Genomic DNA, 22,747 nt, shown 5'->3' with positions numbered 1-22,747 from the left:
CTACGAAGTCTCTTTGAGGGATGCCTACCCTGAAGAAGTTTAAATCTTCCCTCTCTCACTGCTCCCCTGTTGTGATCTCCATGGTCCTCTGATTCTTCGACCATGGGCTCACCCAGACCCACTACCACAGACCTCTTCTCACCTGCCTATTCCTCCTTGGTTCCCTCCTCCTTCCATTTCTCCTATTGTCCACTCTCCTTTCTATCTGATTCTTTCTTCTCCAGCCTGTGACTTCTCAACCACCTGGCTTCAATTATTACCTTCCAGCTAGCCCCTTCTCCTACCTCCACCTTTTAATTAAGGCATCTATCCCCTTTCCCTCTCAGTCCTGAAGAAGGGTCTTGGCATGAAACATCAACTGTTTACTCTTTTCCAATGATGCTACCTGATCTGCAGAGTTCCTCCAACATTTTCTGTGTGTTGATATTCATACATGTCTTTTCATCGCTCTAAGTTGTATTTTCAATACGATCCTCACTTTACAGACCCACCTTTTTGGAACTAACAGAATCATTCTGTGAAACAGATGATCAGCAGACTCTTCTGATTGTCTTTCCCATGTCTCTATTGGTCTCAGAGTCAGAATCTTAAGTGTAAAATGGATGGCAGCACTGTCTTGACTTACAGTTTACATTTTCAACACTTTGCCAATCATTTTAAAGTCCCATTTTACCCCTAGCTCTCACCTGTTTTGACACCTGGATTCAAGATACAAAATGTAATCTTTCAATATGTGAATGGTGTTAAAATTGTGTTCTTGTGGTGATTCCTTGACTCCAAGTCATAGTGGTTTCATTAATCTTCATGCTGACATGAGATTTGAGCACAAATTCCACGCTTTCAGAACAGTGTACTCCTGCGGGGATGCCTCGGCAGCCCTGCATGGAACAATAAACCATAATTCGAAGCAGAAGGACCAACGCCTGTGAGTCCATGTGTCCGCTGAAGGCCAAGGCTGGAGACGGCTTGTTGTGGGGTTAGAGGACTGTGTGCGCATTCTGAAAGGGAGGAATGGGGCTTGCTTTGCTGTTGTTGATTTTGTCACTCGTGCTTTTTGTTGCTGTGCCGAACATGGTCAATATGCTAGGTTGGCAGAGGCCCCATGTGCCACTTAGGCACTAAGGGTTCAGACGACGACAATGACGCTAGATTGGCACTTACGGTACCTGCCCTCAGCACATCCTTGCATGTGTTGGTCATTAAGCAAATGATGTATTTCACTGTTTTGATGTACATGTGATAAATAAATCTAAACCTGAAACCTTATTCCTCTTAGATGAATGGGAGAGATGCTATTACAGTATTAAGATGAACAGGAGTGTAGGTCGCTACTTATCTTTCAGTCAACTATCCGTCACCTGCTAATCTGGTTATTCATTGAGTTGTTGTTTGAGGAACTTATTGTGTGCAAAGTTGCATAACTGCAGTAACTTGAGGACAGTTGATAATGAAAACTAAACTGCCAATGACCTTGGTGCATCTTCAAATTCAAAAGTAATATCACTTAATCATGAAAACATCTTGAAATGGAAAATTAGACATATTCTCAGCGAATTTCATTTTAAACAAAACTACACATGTACACATTCTGAGCAAAATTAGATTCAGGAAATGTAAACAATAGTTACTGAGAGTTTGCAGTAGCATCTATTAATCATTCAATTTGACGATGAAGCCTGTACATTATTTCAAGTGCAGCGAATTCTCCTAAATTCCTGGCCATCTGTCACCAAGCGGTAAATGCCATCGGAAAAATAGGATGGGCCAGTCACTTTAATTAAGGATTCAATTCTAACGTCTTATCTGAAAACACATGCTTCTGATGATGAATTCTCCATAGGTGTAATTGGTGATGGGTCTTAGAATTCAGATTTAAGAGTGATTACTTTAGAAATAATGAATAGATTCAAGAGAGACGTTTGCAATGAGTGCTATATTGCCCTTTTGACTGATATGCCGGTTTCCTGGAGTGGGTGTTAAAAAAGGAATGGATATTCCTTTCACCAAGAAAAATATCTATTAATGGACACCTCACTTCATTTATTGTTTTGAGATTTTAGTGCATTCTGAACAAACAGAAGCTGACGTCCAAAATGAATTCATTTAAAAAATACATTATGTTTAGGATTATAAAATAATTCTGAGGCATTCTAAGGCATTGGTCAGACTATTCATTGGAGTATTGTGAGTAAATCTGGGTCCCTTATCTAAGAAAGGATGTGTTGGCATTGGAGTTGGCAGGGGAAGTTGACAAGAATGATTCTAGAAATGAAGGGTTAACGTATAAGGAGCATTTGATGGCTCTGGGCATGTAGTTGCTGGAATGTAGAAGAATGAGGGGAATTTCATTGAAAACTATCAAATATAGAAAGGCCTGTAGAATGGATATGTAGAGGATGTTGTTGATTTGCAGTCTGGGATCAGAGGGCACAGCCTCAATACACAAGGACTTGCCTTTACAATGGAGATAAGGGGGAATTTCTTTAGCCAGAGGCTGGTGAACTGATGGATTTCATTGCCACAAATAGCTCCAGAGGCCAAGTCATTAGATATATTTAAAGTGGAGGTTGATAGGTCCTTGATTAGTAAGGGTGTCAAAGGTTATAGGGAAGCATCAGGAGAATAGGGTTGGGAAGGATAATAAATCAGCCATGGTGGAATGGTGGAATAGACACCATGGGTTCAATGGTCTGATTCTGCTTCTATGTCTTATGGTCTTATATTTTCATTGCTGCTTTACTGTGTGTGAGAATGTGATAAGTTGTCTTTTCAATATTCTTCCTTAGAACGTGTCAATAAATTTTTATATCAAAACTTTCCTGGGATCATATCCCCATTTTTCAACATTTCAAGGGGTACACGCCAAGGCTGCCCTCTCTCTCCACTCTTATTTACGATTTTTTTGGAACCGTTGGCAATCATGATTAGAGCAGATCCAAATATTAGAGGGGAGAAGGGAGGCAGAAAGGAGCATAAGTTGATTCTATATGCTGACGATATTTTATTACTAATTAGTGACCATCCTAATTCCCCACTAATGAAACCAATTCAATTATATTCTAATGTGCCTGGTTATAAAATCAAATGCAGTAAATCTGAGGTTATGCCAATGTCAAAATTGTGTTATTCAAATTCAGTATCTCAATTTAATTTCAGATGGGTGCCAGTTGGAATGAAGTATCTAGGGGTCAAACTCAGTCAGAATTTGGAAGAAGCTATTACTTTAAATTACAATCCATTATTGAGTAGGATAAGAAATAATCTGGATAAGTGAGGGGCACTGCGACTGTCACTCTGGGGTAAAGTCAATGTAGTTAAAATGGTCATAGTACCTCAGTTTAACTATCTTTCTATGATGCTTCCTTTAAATATTTCAGATTTGATCTACAAGCCATACAACAAAATTATTAGTGATTTTCTATGGGATAAGAAGAAGCCCAGAATTAAAATGAGTAAGATGTGTATGTCCAGGGACATTGGTGGGCTTAGTCTACCAGAGGTCAGGGCATATAAATTATCCTTTGAAATGACCAAGTTAGCTAAACTTTGGGACAGGGCTGATGTTGATTTATATTGGGTAGTCATAGAACGGAGCCTGGCTGCACCACATTCTCCCCCTAACACCCTCTCAGAACATGTGGAAAACAAGACTAATCTAAATCCTATACTATTTCACTCAAGGAGTGTGTGGAGTTACAATTCATAAAGTTTGTGGAATGTCACATTTAAACCAGTTATACTCCTCACTCTGGAATAACCCTGAGATATGCATTGGGAAAAGAATGGTGTACTGGAAAGAATGGAAGATTAAAGGTGTAAATACAGTAGGTGATCTCTATGAGAATGGGATTTTTATGTTGTATGTGGATTTGCAGAGGAAATATAACTTTGTAGATAAAGGGAATTTCTGGAAGTGTAAGATATTGTGTTAGTGGCATATTCAATAATGGTGGCCCACAAAGTAACCCTTTAACTGAATACTTTACATTACCACAGGAAGTTCATAAAGCATCAGTGTTTTATAAAATGTTCAAGCACTCTGTGGGTGAACTGTGTAACAGCCTCAAAGCAGTATGGCAGAAGGATCTTGTAAGTGATATTGAAGATAATGAGTGGCTAAATATTTTATCAAATGTGGGTAGACATATTAAGGAAGCGAGAGGGAAATTTATTCAGTTATAAGAGAGTACACAGATACTATTGGACACCAACTAGACTCTACAAAATGGGGTTGTTGATAATAATTTATGCTGGAAATGTAAAAATGAGGTGGGCACATATTTTCACATGATTTGGGAGTGTCCATGGTTTGTCCATTTTGGTGTAAAGTTCTTTATTTATTGGGGAATTGTTCAGGTCCTACACTGCTCTTGTGCCCATGGCTTTGTCTTCTGGGTGATAGGACAATGATACCTAATGTAAACAAAGAACAAATTTACTATTTTAAAGGTGGGTCTCATCACAGCTGCAAGAATTATATTGCAAAACTGGAAAAAACTCAGATGTCCCACTGTGAAGGAATGGACTGAGGAAATGGTTAAGATTTCATCATATGAACACATGTTGGGAAGAATTAACAGTTAGGGAAAAGTGCAAGACGCATGGATTCAATTTTGGTTGTATGTTAATTTAAACTTAATTTAGAACTTTTTTCTGTTTCTTAGTTTTATATGTTTTCCTGTCATGGGATGGCTGTGTAAATATGCTGTACTGTATCTGCTCTATGTTACGTTGTGCTGCTTTTAAAAATAAGAATAAATAATAATAAAAATTTGAATTACATAAAAAAAACTTCCCTGGGTATACATAATAATAATATGCAAGAGAACCAAAACAAATTTGAAAGTTTGTTTTGCTGCAGGTCCAGGGAAAATCATTTCCCTAAACTACATTCATGCAAAGTTTAGATGAACTTCGTAAAAATAAATGCAGGTCAATATACACAAGACAGGTGCTTTAAAATTAGGATTTAAAGAGACAGGATGCTTTCAACTTATATTGAAATAAAACAATCCACCAGCACTTGCCTTCTGGAAATAAAAAATTGGTTGAAAAAATACATCAAAACTTTACTCACTACCCCACCTCCCCTCCACCGAATTGCCACTGGCTGTCATTAATTGTGGTTCTACATCCACATGATATTACTTTATAGTTCCTTAAGTTTGTTATAGCGGGGGTGGTAATGGGGACAAGCTCCCACTACCAACTAAATATTCCCAAAGGCGTGCACCTCAAATAGCCTCTGACAACCAAGTGCAGCTCCTGGCCTTCACATGTGAATTAGCTACTAAGCCCTGTGGAACCATTTCTACTGATAGGCGAAAAGGCAAAGGTGGGTTACTGGCGCCTTCAAACCAGTTGCTTCGGGCAGATGGAGCTCATCAGTCATGGTTGGCAGCTCATCTAGAAGGAAAACGCTGTCTTGCAGACAATACCCACTCATGGGGAAGACTTCGAGAGTAAACCTTGAGGGGAAAATCTGGAGTTGGAGTCACTAAGGCAGTCCAATATTGAATACAATGCCGACTGGCAACTCCTGCTCTACCGCTGGTACCAAGCTGTTATCAGTCTCTGCCATTCCTTTGGGCTCATCAGATGTATGTAGAGGGGGAGCTTGCTCTCCATATCATACTGCCCAGGCTAGGTCACAATATGCATGGTCAACCCTGACCGATGGAAAGTACCATTCCATTAACTTTGGAGAGTAAAATCAGACAGGTGGTGAAGCCAGCTTTGAATCCAATCTTATTGATTTTGCAGCTAGTGTGCCAGTGGATTACCCTTATGGTTTCCCAGTTTATTCAAGTTTCAGGATTACCTTCATCAATTACACTCACGTTGTTCTACAGATGTCCAGTTGAGAGCATCTTAACAAGCTGCATCACTGCAAGGTATGAAACTGCACAGCAGTGGACAAGAAGGTCCAGCGCGTCACCGGCACCAGCCTAGCAGCCATCAAGGAAATAGATACAGAGAAGTGCTGAAAAAGGGCCAGTAATATCATGAAGGACCCCACCCACCCTGCTCACGGTTTGTCCCACTCTGGTCAAGCAGGAGGCTATGTAGCATCCATGTCTTGTCCACCAGACTCAAAAACCATTGCTTTCCCGAAACAGAAAGGCTGAACAACACCTCCAATCACTAACCCACCTCTCCACACTCCCAACCACCACTACTTTACCATTTCATGTCAGTCACCTTATGCACAGACACTACTGTGCCTAGCGTCACTTTATGGACATACAATCATTGTGTTTAAACTATCTTATATAGTTATATTTATTGTGTATTTTTAAAAATTATTATTGTGTTCTTTATCTTATTCTTTTTTTTGTGCTGCATCAAATCTGAAGTAAAAATCTTCTCTTTCTCGTTTACGCATGTGTATTGGAAATGAAATTAAATAGTTTTGAATTTTGTATCTTGAAGAAGTTACTAAAGGAGTTAAGGTACTCAGTGCAAGCAGTTTGAGACTTAAGTTTACTGGATGTAATTTTGACACTGGTCAACAGAAAATTGGTGATGACAAGTTGCCAGACCTTCACAAATCGCTTGCAGTTTTTACTTCCACTGTACAGTGGAATCATCACCTGCTATCACGCTGTTTCATCACCCCAGAGAGGGACACAAAATCTATCCCCCATCTTCTCCAAAAGAAAGTCACGCATCTCAAGAGGTGCAGTACATGGAATAGCAAAGAATGGCCATATGCTTACCTACTGCAAACAACGCAGTTGCTCCTAAACTGCCCTGCAACATCTGGTGCACTCTGAGTGTACGTTAAAGGCTTATGCGGATTGCGGCCTGGTTTGGTGATTATATCTGCAGTGTCTGGAAATTCAATGGTAGAAGTTTTGCTAGTGGGACTACCAGCAGGAGTCCCCTGGATTGGTGAATGGCATGGGGAGGTGAGAGGTGTGATGTTTGAAGAATAACCTAGAAAAAGGACATCATTGTTAGTGGAACCATCAAGTAATAATATTTGAACCAAATACCCAATTAAATATTTACAATTACAAATATAAAAAATACGCACCTCATTTAAAAAAACACGTAAGTTCATAGCAAGTGAAAATAAAAATAAAACTGCAATTGTTGGAAATCTAAAATAAAACCAAAATTTGCTGAATATACTCAACAGGTCTGGCAGCATCTGTAGAAAAGAGAAACGATTTGAGTCTCAGCTAGGAGATGCTTTGCAGAACAGGGAAAGAGAAATAAAACTACATTGTATTCTCTTTCCCCCCTGTTCAGACAAAGGTTCTTTGACACAAAATACTAACTCTCTTTCTCAGTCCACTTGCTGAGTGCTTTCATCATCTTTGTTCTAATGACAGTTACTATCCAGACCTCCTGTTTTAAAAAATATGTAGGCTCGGAGAATGGAAGTGTCTGCTCACCTTGTCGCATTTGCCTTTTGGCATTCATATGGTTAGTTGTGGCGATAGCATGGGAGGCTGAGAAGGATCTGCTTTTGGAAATAGTCAGCAATACTGAGGAGGTGCAGTTGTAAGACTCTTGACTACAAGAACTGAGAAAAAAAAAGATATAAACCATTGTGGTTAAATAGCATACAAGTTAATCTACACTCCAAAATTCACAAGGAAAAGAGGTCCATATCTCTTATGTTTATGACAAAGCATTGCCCGCTCCATAAACAGAATCAAACTGACAATTCATATGTGCGTGAATTTACTACCTCATATCAACCATTTGCATTTGTGTTACCACTCTGCAATTCAATATGAGGACTGGGGCAAAAATAAATAAGGTGCAGGCTGTCATCTCGTTTCACTTGACAACATGCCAATTGAGTTTAAAATCACAAATATTAAACTAGCTGTTTCTTGGCTACAACCTCTAATATTTGAAATGGCCGTGGAAAGTAAAAAAAAATCTCCAAGCATCATTTTTAAATTATTAACATATAGCTTTGTAAACTGGGCAACCCTGGCTTCATCCGATCTAAATTGATTCCTTTGACCTGTTGGTCTGTCTCCCAAAATTCTCTGCAACTTAAAACTAGCTTATTTTCTCTCTTTCTCAGTGCTCCTTCAGTCCAAAATATTAACTCTTTCTCTTTCCACAGATGCTGCCTGACCTGTTGAAAGCTTATAAATATTAACCTTGCCAGTGATGCCCATATCATAAAAATGAACTAAAAACAATCCCTCAGAGTAATTAAGACCATAAGATCATAAAACATAGGAACAGAATTAGGCCAATTTGGCCAGTTCATCATAACAAATAATAACAAATTTACTATCCCTCTCAACCCTATTCTCCGGTCTTCTCCTTTAACTTTTTTGATGCCTTTACTAATCTAGAACCTATCAATCTCCGCTTTAAATATAACCAATGAGTCGGCCTCGACAGGTTCACCCCACCCTCTGGCTAAAGAATTTCCATCTCATCTTAGTTCTAAAATGACATCCTTGTATTCTGTGCTGTGCCCTCTGACTCTAGACTCTCCTATTATAGGAAACATCCTTCCCACGTTGACTCTATCTAGGCCTTTCAATATTCACAAAATGCTGTGTTCCACCAGCATTTTGAGTGTGTTGTTGCTTGAATTTCCAGCATCTGAAGATTTCCTCGTGTTTGCTCTTTCAATATTCGATAGGTTTCAATGAGATCCCCCCTCATTCTTCTACACTCCAGCAACTACAAGCCCAGAGACATCGAATGCACCTCATGCATTAATCCTTTCATTCCTGGGAAGAAGCTGTTCCGAAATCACTGGATGGGTGCCTTCAGGCTTCTGTACCTTTGAAGCCTGACATTTACCCAGTGATGGGTTTGACACAACAATATTAATCTTTATGCAAAACAAGAAGCAGCCTGCAACAAGATAAAGTCCCAAACTCCACAGACTGACCTTCCTGAAGCAGTTTCTGGAAATGCAGTACCACACTAAGTTAGGTACTGATTTCTAAGGATTTAGGTACTAAGGTACTGATTTCTAAGGATGCCTCACCAGCCACGTTCAAAAGTTACTGCTGACTGCTCAAATTGACAGTGCTTCCTGGAGACTGTAACTAAGCGCAAAATGGTGACCAAGCTAGTAGAGGTGCTGACTCACAGTTCAAGTGACCAGAATCTAATCTTGACCTCTGATAGCGTCTTTGTAAAACACAGAACGGTACAGCATAAGGACAGGCCCTTTGGCCCACAACATGGAGCCAAACTAATTAAGTGCCTAACTAAGCTAATTCTTTCTGCATACACAGTGTCCATATCCCACAGTTCTTGTACATTTGCATGTCTATCTGAAAGCCTCTTAAACATCTCTGTTGTATTTAACTCCATCACCACCCCTAGAAGTGCATTGCAGGCACCCACCTTTCACTGTGTAATAATCTTGTTCCACACACCTCCATTGAACTTGCCCCCTCTCATCTCAAATGCAAGCCCTAGCATGAGGTTTCAACCCTGGGAAAAACAGATACCGACTATGTATCTATGTGCATCTAATGAGCTTATAAACCTCTGTCAGGTCTCTCTTCAGTCTCTGTCACACCAAAAAAAACAGCACAAGTTTGTCCAACTTCTACTCAGAGCACATGCCCTAAGAGGCAGCATCCTGGTAAACCTCATCTGCACCCGCTTCAAAGCCTCCACCCCTTTCCTCTAATGGGAAGACCAGAATTGAATGCAATACTCCAGAAGCAGCCTGACCAGAGTTTTATAAAACCGCAATATAAATTTCTCTCTCTCTCTCTCTCTCACACTATATTGCATCATTGAAATTTAGTTTAATGTCTTGAGTTTCACATTTATTTTGTAGTTTATTGGTCAAAATGGCTTCTGTGAGACAGCTAGTCAGTATTCCTGAAAGAGTGGAAAAACAGAGCAAAAATCTGAAATTAATTATGAATATTACTATGTGAAACAAATCTAAAATCCTTAGGGTCATCCATGGGAAGATGTCTACAAAATATTAGAATCAGTGCTTTCTTGCAAGAGAAACTAACAGAAATAGCTTATCATTTAAAAATAAAACCATCTCCTTGCCCTGTTCCTCGAGAAGCTGTGTTTCTGTAGTTTCTACAACAGTGCAAAGACATTTTAAAATGCTTTGCAGAGAAATAATCAAACAATAATTGATATTAAGCCAAAGAAGATTTCAAAAATCCTGGGAGAATAAAAAAAAACTTGGTCAGAATATTGGTGGTGGGAGGAAGCTGTTGTACTAACAAATAAAAGGAATGGGAGATGGAATAACACACAAATCCCATAAATCAGATGCTGATCTGTAGAAAACAACTGATAAGTTCTGGATTGCTGCAACTACAAATTGGCAGAGAAATGAAGGGCTCCTTTTGTGCTATAAATTCCCAAGATTCAAATAGCACTGATTTTATAGATAATGTAAAACTGTAAATTCATAATATTCTCCAAGTATTCAATAAAAACCCATGTTCCTAAATTGGATGTGCAAGTTTTCACCCTATCAGCATGACTAACTTCTTATTAAATAAAGTTGTAAAACTTAAAGCTCTTAAATACTAAAGGCATTTCGGAATATACAAAAAGGTGAGAAGTGAAGTCCATAATGGGTTATGCTCACTGACAAATATCAATCTTAACTGTGGGCAAGCACAATTCACAAAAGAGAGAGAGCTCTCTTTGATAGGTTGGCATTTGCTCTGGGTTGGCATTAGAGAGAAGCTGATCCAAATCCACATTGTTCACGTTCTTTCAACAAGGATATTTATTGCAGTGGAACATTCAACATTTTCCACTAAAATCAGACTTCTAATTTCCTCTTCCAGGAACAGTGTTGTGGAAAGAGAGATAGTCAAAACCAGGCTGTTTGAATCTGAGATGCTGGTTGAAATTGAAGTAGTAGGAACAACAGATACTGAAGTAGAATTAGGACATTCAGCCCACTGAGTTTGCTCAATCATGACTGACTTTTCCATTGGCGTCATTCTCCTGCCTTCTCCTTGAAACCTTTGATGCTATTACTAAACAAGAACTTACCAACCTCTGTTTTAAATATTTCCAATGACTTGGTCTGCACAGTTATCTGTGGCAATGAATTCCACAGATTCACCACCCCCTGGCTAATGAAATGCCTCATCTCTGTTCTGAAGGGACATCTTTCAATTCTGAGGCTGTTCCCTCTGTTCCTAGACTCTTCCAGCAGTGGAAATAACCTTTCCATATACACACACTATCTAGGCCATTCAATATTCAGTATGTTTCAGTGAGATCCACCCTCATTCTTCTAAACATCAGCAGGTACAGAACCATCAAATGCTCCTCATACAATAACCTTTTAGTTCCTGGCGTCATTCTCTTACACCTCGTCTAGATCTACTCCAATACTAGAACATCCTTTCTTAGATATGGGGCCCAAAACTGCTCACAGTATTCCAAATATGGTCTAATCAATGTCTTATAATATCTCAGCATTACATCTCTGTTTTAACATTCTAGTTATCTCAAAATAAATTCTAACATTGCATACGTTTTTCTTACTACTGACTCAACCTGCAAGTCAACTTTTAGACTCTTGAGACCCTTTGTGCCTCCGAATTCCGAATTTGCTCCTATTTGAAAAAATAGTCTATGCCTATATTCTTTTTACCTAGCTGCATGAATATACACTTCACTACACTGTTTTTAATTTCCTAATTCTATGTCATTTTCCTAATCTGTCCAAGTCCCTCTTCAGACTTTCTTCTTCTTTAACACTGCCTGCTCCTCCACTTCCCTTTGTATCATCTAAAACCTGGCAACAAAGACATAAATTCTGTCATCTAGATCATTAACATACAGTACTGGGCAATTGTCTTAGGGACATACACTGAATATAGCTAGTGTGCCTAAGATTTTGCACAATACTGTAAAATATATAATGTAGTGGACCCAACACCTAACCTTGCAGAGCACCACTGGTCACCAGCAACCAGCCAGGAAAGGCCCCATTTATTCTCATTCTTGCCATCTGCCAGTCAGTCAATCTTCTATCCATGCCAACAAATTTCCTATGATACCATGGGCTCTTACCTTGTTCAGCAGCCTCACATGTGGCACCTTGTCAAAGGTCTTCTGAAAATCCTAGTAAAAAACATCCATTGACTCTCCTTTGTCTATTCCACCTGTTATATCCTCAACAGATTTGTCAGGCAAGATTTCCCCTTGAGGAAGCCATGCTGACTCTGGCCAATTTTATCGTGTATATCCAAGTACTCCAAAACCTTAATAATGGACTGCAACATTTTACCAATCACTGAAGCTGAGCCTATAATTTCCTATAGCAAACAAGAGAAAATCCACATATGCTGGAAATCTAAAGCAACACCAATAAAATGCCGGAGGAACTCAGCAGGCCAGGCATCATCTATGGAAAAGAGTAAACAGTCGATGTTTTGGGTCAAGACCCTTCATCAGGACTCCAGCATTTTCTATGTGTTGCTATAACTTCTGATCTTTTGCCTTGCTCCCTACATGAAGGATGGAGTGACATTTGAAAAATTTCAGTCCTCTGAAATCATTCCAGAATCTAATGATACTTGAAAGATTGCTACTAATGTCTCCACAGTCTCTGCAGCTACCTCCTTCTCAACCCTCGGTTGCAGCCTATTAGGTCCAGGTGACTTTATTCCTTCAGACTATTTAGCCGTCCATGCACATTACCTTTAGTAATAGTGACTACATTCACTTTTACCCCGATTCTTGAATTTCTGGCATGCTGCGGGTCTCCTCCACAGCGAAATATCTTTTTTTAAACTACCTTTCCAATGTTATTTTCCAGTAGTCTGATGTCCAATTTTTCCTCTTTTTTACTTTATATATATATATATATATATATATATATATATATATATATATATATATCGGGTAAAAATATTTGGTTATTTACATTATTCGCTAGCTTACATTCATATTTCATGTTTTCTCTACTTATTTCTCTTTTAGTGTCTCTGTTTCTTTTTAAACATTTCCAACTAACTTTTGCTTTATTATATGCCACACTTTTGCTTTTATGCTATCTTTGACTTCCCTTGTCAGCCACAGTTGCCTCATCCTCCCTTTAGAACTTCTGAATCACCCCCAGAAACTCCAGACTTTATTCAAAGTAAAACAACCATTTTCAATAAAATTACGGTATTATCAGACTTTAGTTTCTTCATCTGCTTGGAAAAACTGTAAAACTCACACTTAATAAGTTCATTAGCAAATTTGATTTTATCTCATATCTGATACCTGTTATTTATATGAGGTCTCAACTTCTGTTGAAAATGAAGACTTGCTACTGCTATGTCTCTATTTCTATTGCATTTCAGTTTACATCCTAATTAAAGGTTTGATACATGATGCATTGATCACTTACAGGAGAAACTCATGTGACCTCTTCATTTCTTACATGGACAAATATGAGGCATATCAGGATTAATAGTTCTAGAGATACGATTTTAAAAATCCAGGTATCGATTTACTGTAAAAAATGTGCAAGCTTATTTTGTAATTGCTTATAGCTCCTTCTCAGTCTTGAACACCATTGATGTTAAAGCAATAGGCAAACAATAAGCTTATGTTCATGTTGTACTTTGTATGACCTCAGGACTTCCCACAAGTTTTGCCTAAATACTTCTGGTTTAATCACAGGAGAGGCAGCAGCCAGCTTTTGCTCAGCCCTGATGAGGTCATGATTTCATAACCTGTGTTCAGAGACTTTGTCTGAGTGATACACATCAGATAGAACACCAGGTTAGCTCCTCTTAAAGCTGCTATGAGTGCTTAGGCGCTGTGCTGGAGGGCAGACAAGGGGCTTACTTTAACACCTCCTCAAGAAACAATAGCTCAGCAGGGGCAGCACTGTTTTACAAGTGCGGGACAGTCTCACTCTGGTTTTATTCTCAGTTCTCTGGCATAGGACTTGAAGCTGCAGTACTTAGACATCTAGGCAAGGGTTTTATAACTACAACTGGGAAGAGACTGTATAAATGCTACCAGCAAATCTAAGCAATTTCAGCATGATCTTGATTTCTACTGTTCAAATTCATTACATTTTTTAAAGCACAGAACTTTTAAAGATTTTATTAGTAATGCTATCAGTTCAAATGAAAAGGTGGGTAAAATAATGATCAAAGAAACAGAATATTAATTATTTCCTGCTTGGAGTTTTATAAGCTAAGAGCAAAAGCATTTAAAATGCTGTTTAGGTGCTTAAATTTGTCATTGATAGTTACATTTACCTATGTTGAAAAGTACACAACATCAACCTCTCAATGTCAGCAAAAGCAAAGGACTGATTATTGACTCCAGGAGGGATCACAGGACCCTTCATTAGGGGATCAAAAGTGGAGCGGGTCAGTAACTTTAACTTCCTCGGTGCTGCTAATTCAGAGATGTGTCCTGGGATGAGAATGTAAATGCCATCACAAAGAAGGCGCGAAAGTGCATTTACTCTCTTAGAAGTGGATTCAGCATGTCATCCAAAATTTCGACAAACCTTTAGATATGCAATGGAGGGTATCCTGACTGGTGGCAACATTTCCAGGTTTGGAAACACCCTCAGTCCATCACAGGCAAAGCCCTCCCCGTAATTGAACACATTAACAAGGAGGACTGTCACAAAAATGAGAACCCACATCATCCAGGCCATGCTCTCTTCTCATTACTACCACCGGACAAGAGATAAAGCAGCCATTGGTCCCAGACTACCTGGTTCAGTAACAGTCATCAGTCTCCTGAACCAGTGTGTATAGCTTTGGTCACCTCGCTGAACAAGCTACACAATCTATGTTCACTTTTGAGAACTGTACAATTCATGTTCTCAAAATTATTTGTTTACTCTTTTTCCTTATTATTGTCATGATTTGTCCTCTTTTGCACATTGGATGTTTGTCAGTTTTTGTGATGTATAGCTTTTCATAAACGCCATTGCATTTCTTTATTTTCCTGTAAATGCCAGCAAGAAAAATGGCTCTCAAGGTAGTAGATGGAGACATATACGTACTTCGATAATAAATTTACTTTGAACTTTGAACTGTGATGTACAGATTGAACGATGGTAAGCATAACTGTTTAAAATAACTGGCAAATTTTGGAACTGGATCCAACAAAACCGTCAACATTGTTTCTAAATGAGTAAGCGGTAAAAAACTGAAACAACTCATAAGTACCCTTTAGGGAAGTTAAGTCACTGCCCTTAAAATCTCATACCACGCAGAATGATTCTAACTGCCCTCGGGACAACTGGAGTTTGGCATTATCCCGCTTTTCGAAGGAGCAATAATGATAAATAACATGTCCAATTTTAATCAAACAGGGAGAACGGAAGTTCTCATTTGCTAATTTCAGATGATTGTTTATTACACTTGCCGCCATCAGGATGTGTCTCTACTTAGTATTCTTCAATGAAACAGCTTCAGGAAAGCAAAAACATCTGTTTTACAGGCCACAGCACCAACTTTCATTTTTCCAGTGCCTTCAATACAGCTAAATTCCTGAATGTTTCAGAAGAGCGTTGCACACAACAACTTGACAAAACAAGGTATGCGATCAAGAAGTTAGTCGAGAAGGCATTATACAAGTAGTGCCTTTGGGAGGAAATTCCAGAGCTGAGGACTTGAGTAGCTAAAACCACGGGCATTGAGCATAGAGGGTGGGGGAAGTAAGGATATAATGAATGAATTGGTTATAAGGTTGGGTGGGACTGAAAAAGATTACATGCTATTCTTTAACCATTCTCATATCATCACTATTACTTCAATACTTACTGATTAGGAATGCTCTTACACTCAAATATTATACATTGAACTATCACAGTTATTGTTAAATAGCATTTTCTTCATTAGATATTGACTTTGGTGAAATATTTTGTTTTCTTTTACTAGTTATGGTTAATTTATCTTACTGTGCAATTACGGCAAAATTGGTAGGCATTATAGAGTCATATGGCACAGAAGCAGGCCATTCGGCCCACTGAGTGTCTGCCAACTGTTAGACACTGATTTACATTAATCCCATATTATTCTGTACACATTCCTGTCAATTACTCCCTTTTTCTACTATTCACTTCTACACTGGGAACAATTTATACTGACCAATTTAGCTGCAAACTTGCACATTTTGATGTGGGAGGAAACTAGAGCAGTCAGAGGATACCTATGCAGTCATAATTACACTGTGCAAACTCCACACAGAGATCAGGAATTCACCCAAGTTGCTGAGGCTATGAGGAGCAGCTCCTCTGCAAACACAATTGTGCACTATTTTCTTGTTTTATTCTTGTTTCACTTGCTTTCTTCCCTTATCTATTTATCTCAAGCCTTCTTATTTATTGATCTATAACATGTTATTGCTGGCAAAATCATATATTCTCCCTCATTATGAGTAAGAGGTGAGGCCAAACAATTACCATGGGTGGCACAGGAGTGCAGCATTTAGAGCAACACTTTACAACACAGGGAATCAGGCTTCAGTTACCACCAGTGCCTGTAAGCAGTTCATACGCTCTCCTTGTAATCACGTGGATTTCCTCTGGGTGCTCCAGTTCCCTCCCGCTTTCCAAAGACATACGGGTTAGTGTTAGTAAGTTGTGGCATGGTACCACCATAGGCCTGGCAACACTGGCAGGCTGCCCCAGTCACATCCTTAGACCGTGTGGGTTGCTGATGCAAACGACACATTTCACTAAGGTTTTCATTAAGTAGGAAAAATAAAGCTAATCCTAAACATTGATGTGATCTACACGAGGAATCAAATGTGATGTGGGTTTCAATTGGTACTCTATGAAATGCAAATATATTACTTATAAAGACATTCTTAAATGTGTTCCTAGTCCTGAGTTTCATGGTTTAGGTCTTGTACTGGTAACAGAGAAATGGGCCTCACAAACATATTTCCATATGAATACACCTATGTCACCTGCGAACAATGCATACTGCGACCAAAATCACCTAGGCTGCACATTGATGCATGGCTCAGGCCAGTGCTGCTCTTGCCCAAAGCAAAATTGCACACTACACTGGACTTGCGTTAACTCCACTACTTTCTTTTGCGATTACTATTTGTACCAAAATTGAATTCATTTCTTGGCTCAGTGCCTTTAAAGTGGTCTCAAGGTATACCCCGGTGTTTTAGATATTTTGCTGGTTTCATATCTATTGGAAACTCTAAATGAACCAACAATGTCGACAAATCTTTAGCTTCTCCTTAGGCCATTCAGCCCAGTGGATCTCTGCTGGCCGTGCAGAGTAATTCCACCAGTTGCATTCCTCCACTTATTTCCCTGTAACCTGTTACCTCTGCATTCCCATTAATCCAACCTGATCCTCCAGTCACTACACTGCGGGCAATTTTCAGTGGCCAATTAACGGAAATTCAGGGCATGGAAGGAAACCAGATCACCCGGACAAAGTCCGCGAAGCCAGATGGAGAACATATGTCCACGTTACAAACCGAACCAGGGTTCAAAACCAAACCTGGGCCAATGTGCAACCTTCACTTGCCAGCCCATCACAGTGCACCACCTGCTATTTCCAGGCTCCAGGAACCCCTGCAGCGTTCTTACATATAAAATCCATTGCTCATAAAAAGAATTGTAGAAACAATCCATTAAACTTTTGTCACACTTTGAGTTTCCTTTCAACGATTAAGTTAGAGGCCGCAGCTTAGAATTTTACAACTAGCTTCAAGATTAATTATCTTCTAGTGTCAATGCAAATTTTAAATATATAGCATCCAAGCCTAGCAGGTAGGGCATACCTGCCCAGTGAAGCCTCATGAGTGGGTTTGATGCTTGAACTGCGGTCTCTCCTGACAGGTCCTGGCTCCACAGTAGGTAGACCGGTGGCAGAAGTTGTTGTTGTCCATGTGGATGAAATGCGTCTTAACAGCCCTGGGGGCAGACTTCTCCTCAGTCGCTAAAGGAAATGAAATAATTAACTATGTTTGAAAGATCCAGGTTCAATCATCAACAAGCACAAATAAAAGTAAAGAACTTAACAGATTAAAGTTAATTCAAGTGTCAAGGCACGGGGGGATATGGAATTAATGCAGGCAAATTGGATTAGCGCTGATAGGAAAAGTGGTTAGCATGGATTTAGTACGCCAAAGGTCCAGTTTTTATATTGTATAACTTTACGAGTCTCAGTGAGCCCTGAAAGCAAATAATCACACACTACAGAAAGAGGCCCTTCCGCCCAACTCGTCAATGCTGATCAATGTGTCTTCCTGAGCTATTCCATCTGTTGGCATTTGGCCCGTATCCCTCTGAGAGTCTAAATCTTTATTATAGGTGAAGAATTCAGTGCTTTGTGAATAGGATTATTTCTGAAGGTCAATTCAAGCTGGCTGACTCCAATGGTTCTTTGTTATAGGACAATAGATATTACACACAAAAATATCAGAATAAACTAACAGAAGGAAGCAATTTAAATCATTAACATGAACCAATATAACATCAGGAAGGGGAATGCAAGACCTTCAACCAAATAAACAAGTAAATGAAGCAATTTTAGATAGAAAGTACACAGTTAATTAAATCGTTGCATTAGGTGCTCTTTGTTTGGTCTTTATAAGGCTTTGATTTGATAAAGAAATTTTCATATCAAGTACCTGATTATAATCGAGAGAGCAACCAAATGGTTCAAATCAGAATCAGATTTATTATCATTGACCATGCGTTATGGAATTTGTTGTTTCATGACATCAATACAGTGCAAGATATTTAAAAAATTACTGTAAGTTACAATAAAAAATAAACAGAGCCGGAAGAGGAACAGTGAGGTAGTACAAAACACACACGCAAGGTAGTGTTCATGGACCGTTCAGAAATCTGATGGCAGAAGGGAAGAAGCTGTTCCTAAAATGTTGAGTGTGTGTCTTGAGGTTACTGTACTTCCACTTTGATGACGGTAACAAGCAGAAGGCATATCCCAGATATGAGGGTCCTTAATGATGGATGCCACAATCTTGAGGCACCACTTGGTGGGGAGTGCTGTGCCTGTGATGTATCAAGCTGAGTCCACAACTGTCTGCAGCCTCTTGCAATCCTGTGCAATGGAGGCTCCATATTAGGCTGTGATATAAACAGCCAGAATGCTCTCTTTAACTATCAAAAGAAATATGTAAGTCTTTGGTGACATACCAAATCTCCTAAAACCCATAATGAAGTATAGTCGCTGGCTACTTCTTCCTGATTGCATCAATGTGTTGGGCCCATTATAGATCCTCTGGGACACTGATACCCAAGAATTTGAAGCTGCTCACTCTTTCCATTGCTGACCCTCAATAAGGACTGGTGTGTGTTCTCCTGATTTCCTCATCTTGATGCAAAGTTGTTGATACTGGAGGTTAATTTTAAATAACTTTCACTGGGATACTAGCATAGTTAGGAATGGTATATCCTATTGGTTGACTGCTCTGGGAGTAGTCAATGTTAATGTCCCATGTAATGCACGTACAAAGCAATACAAAAGGCTTAGGCACCCTAGAGTTTTTGATGTGGTTTCAGTTGGTATGACCTCCACAGAGCCCTGATCTCAACATCATGGGATTAGCTGGAGAGACAGAAGAAAGCAAGGCAGCCAAAGTCTGCAGAAGAACTATGGCGAGCCCGCCAGAACAAACTAACAGACAATTTTCTCATAAAACTGCATGGCAGGATACCTAAGAGAATTGGTGCAGTTTAAAAACAAAGGGTGGTCACAGCAAATATTGATATGATCCAGTTGTTTACTCTTTACAGTATTTTTTTGTTATTTATAAACTTTAAATTCCATTATTTTTGAAAGCATCTTTGCTTTACAGAATTTTTTTTTACATATGCCTAGAACTTTTGCGCAGTACTGCACTTTTACTACAAATCGCTCAGGTTTTTTGCAGCTGATGGCAATACCAGGAGCAAAACAGACAACGAAGAGGAATGAGATCATAATGTTAGTTAGCAGGTGAGAACAAGTTATGCCAACACCACCATTTCCCAGCTTGATTCTCCAGTCTACACTCTCCTTTAACTTTGCACTTTGATAAAACTATATATAATACAGTTAATATAATACAGTTATATAATATAATACAGTTTTGGATACACTGTGGGTATTAATAAGTTTGAATGATCTCTCTCACTCTTCCTCAGTGCTGTCAGAGCAAGATTTAATCGACGCAGTTTGGAGACTGGGCTCTAATTCACATTATGATGTGTTCCAGTTCTGATTGCTTCTTTTTTGTTGTCATTTATGGGTGACTTTTGAATGAGGTAGTCTGCTGGTAATAAACGCTGAGTTGAACTGAAATATGGCTTTTGATCTTTTCTTTGTGCCATTTGTATGACTTATATTTTCTTGTACATTGGGTGGGGGGGGGGTGGTGGTTTGATGTTCTTCTTTGTTTCATGGCTGTCTGTGTGGAAGATGATTCTCAGGGTTGTATACCGCATACGTAACTTTGATAATAAATATTCTTTGAATCCTGTAAATGTTCCTCAAGATGGAAATTTATTAGATGTTAGTTTCATTTGTAACATGCATAGCTTAGAATATGAGTTGCTTGTAATGTGAGTTTTAAATTTGTTCCCTTAAACCTTACATTGTGTTTGTGCTGCATTAAAACCTCAGGAAGGAGATGAAATAAAGGGATTGTCATCAAATAGTATGGACTTGTTTCTGTCTAATTTTTTTTCTCTGAATACAATGTTACAAGTGTTTAGTGCTTTCCATAATGTTTGTAGGGTGTTGTGTGGAAAGCGCTGAAGCAAATTTCAGTTGCTGCCAGTTACAGATGATCTAGTCAGTATTCCCCGTGGATTGCAGTGTGACTGAGCAATGTGTAGAGAGCAAGGACAGACACACTAACTCCAGCAAACTGGAGGAGACCAAAATGAACAGCATCTCTACCACGATAAAGAAATACCAATTCCGGTGGATAGGTCATGTCATTCGGATGCCTAGCTCTTGTCTCTCCTAACCGATCCTTTATTCCTAGTTGAAGGAAAAATCAGCAAGCCTTGGGTGGGCAAAGGAAATGCTTCAAGGATAACATCAAATTCAGCCTGAAGAAACCCAACATTTCATCTAAAAACCAGGAAGACGTTGTACTCAAAAGATCCAACTGGTGGAAGTCTGTTCAAGAGGGAGCTGTGTCACATGAGAACAACCTCCATCTTGCAATAGAAAACAAGTGGAAGCTGTGAAAGGAGAGACTAAATAACCAAAAGACCCAACCACTAACCACAGCCACCACTTGCTCTTGCCCATAATGCACCAGAATATATAGATCCCAGATCAGGCTCTACAGCCACCTGAGGACCCACTAATAGACAACCCCTTAGGAGAACACCATACTCAACTCAAATGACTTCACTACTAAAGGGCAAGCAGAAGTGACAGAGGGGAAATATTGTAGGGGGAGGCAACCTCCCAACATGATCCCAATGAGCAAAAACGTTGAAATTTCACTGCTTCAGTTGGCCATTCCACACTGACACCCACCCATTGTAGTCATAGGTGCAACCACAGAGATGCACAAAGATGGCACTGCCAGTGGACTTGAGGGTTTCAGTCAAGTGTTATGTGGCTGACTCTTCCAGGCTGGAGGTGAAGAAATTAGATACATCTTGCAGTTCATAATTTTATTCACTCAGGAGATCTCCCATCCATTGTCACCAACCACACAGTTCTCTTAACCTGCACTGCTCATTTCTACCTCCTATCCAAGATCCACAAACCTAATGTCTGGTAGGCCCAATGTTTTTGCCTGTTCCAGCCCCAATGAACTTGTATCTGCATACCTCAACTCTAGTATATCCCCCTTGGTACAATCCCTTCCCACCTACATTGCAACACTTCACCTGCTCTCAAACTCTTCAACAACTCCCTAATTTTCACTATGGATGACCAAACACTAAACACTTCTGAAAGAAATGACCTTTCTCTTCTAGCTTCACCTGCATCTCCCCATCCTGATGAAGGGTGTCAGCTCATTTCTTTAGCCAGAGACTGGTGAATCTGGGGAATTCTTTGCCACAGGCAGCTGTGGAGACCAAGTATTTTTTTGCTTATTTAAGGCAGAGGTGGATAGATTCTTAATTGATTAGGGCATGAAGGGATATGAGGGGAAGGCAGAAGATTGGGGCTAAGAGAAAAAGTGGATCAGCCATGAAGAAATGGTGGAGCAGACTCGATTGGCCAAATGGCCTAATTCTGCTCCTATATCTTATGGATTTATGGATGCTGCCTGGTCTGTTGAGTACCTCCAGCATTTTGTGTATGTTACTATATATTTTCATTATCTGTGGAATCTTTTGTCATGTTATTCATTCACTGGAATTGGCCAACTCTGACAAGGTCAACATTTAAAGGCAAACTCCTAGGAAAATGGAAGTGATATGCCTTCGTGATTCCTTGGTTAAATAACTTAGACAGTAGTGGTGGAAAGGGAGTGCCAAGATTTAGTCCCAGCATCATTGAAACACTGACCAACTAGCTCCAAGTGAGGAAGGTGCCAAGCTTGGAGGAAAATCTCAAATTAGCAGGATTCCCTTGCATCTTCTGTCCTTGTAAATTTGGGATGCAGACTGAGGAGGTGCCACTGAAGAAGCTTTGATGAGTTGCCTCAGTGCATATTAAAGGGGTCATACAACACAGGAGGTAGAGTGTTCAGGGTGGCAGATAAGGTGTCCATCAAGCAGGCTATTTTGAAGCATTAGTTGCTGTTTCTTGTTTCAGAAATCCATTCAGCCACTCAAGTGGTTTCTATCTTTTTATAGCAAATCTTTTCCTGA

The 22,747-nt window shown here is 39.4% G+C and overlaps 1 protein-coding gene across 7 annotated transcripts in view; it reads right to left on the bottom strand.

Annotated features, from left to right (window-relative positions):
* The window catches only part of pde3a (phosphodiesterase 3A, cGMP-inhibited), a 506,801-nt gene that overhangs the window by 78,690 nt on the left and 405,364 nt on the right, over positions 1-22,747 (bottom strand). For 4 of the 7 annotated variants that reach the window (XM_059987638.1, XM_059987640.1, XM_059987639.1 and 1 more), the window contains 3 exons: positions 17,731-17,888; positions 7,404-7,534; positions 6,720-6,939 (listed from right to left, as the gene is read on the bottom strand). In XM_059987638.1, coding sequence (XP_059843621.1) covers positions 6,720-6,939; positions 7,404-7,534; positions 17,731-17,888 — 509 coding nt within the window. The remainder of the gene's footprint in view (positions 1-6,719; positions 6,940-7,403; positions 7,535-17,730; positions 17,889-22,747) is intronic. The other 3 variants (XM_059987641.1, XM_059987642.1, XM_059987644.1) reach the window with 1 other exon arrangement.

Source organism: Hypanus sabinus, chromosome 13 (genome assembly GCF_030144855.1).
Source record: "Hypanus sabinus isolate sHypSab1 chromosome 13, sHypSab1.hap1, whole genome shotgun sequence".
NCBI lineage: Eukaryota > Metazoa > Chordata > Chondrichthyes > Myliobatiformes > Dasyatidae > Hypanus > Hypanus sabinus.
Note: the sequence above shows the minus strand (reverse complement) of the source record. Positions and strands in the feature narration are given on the sequence as shown.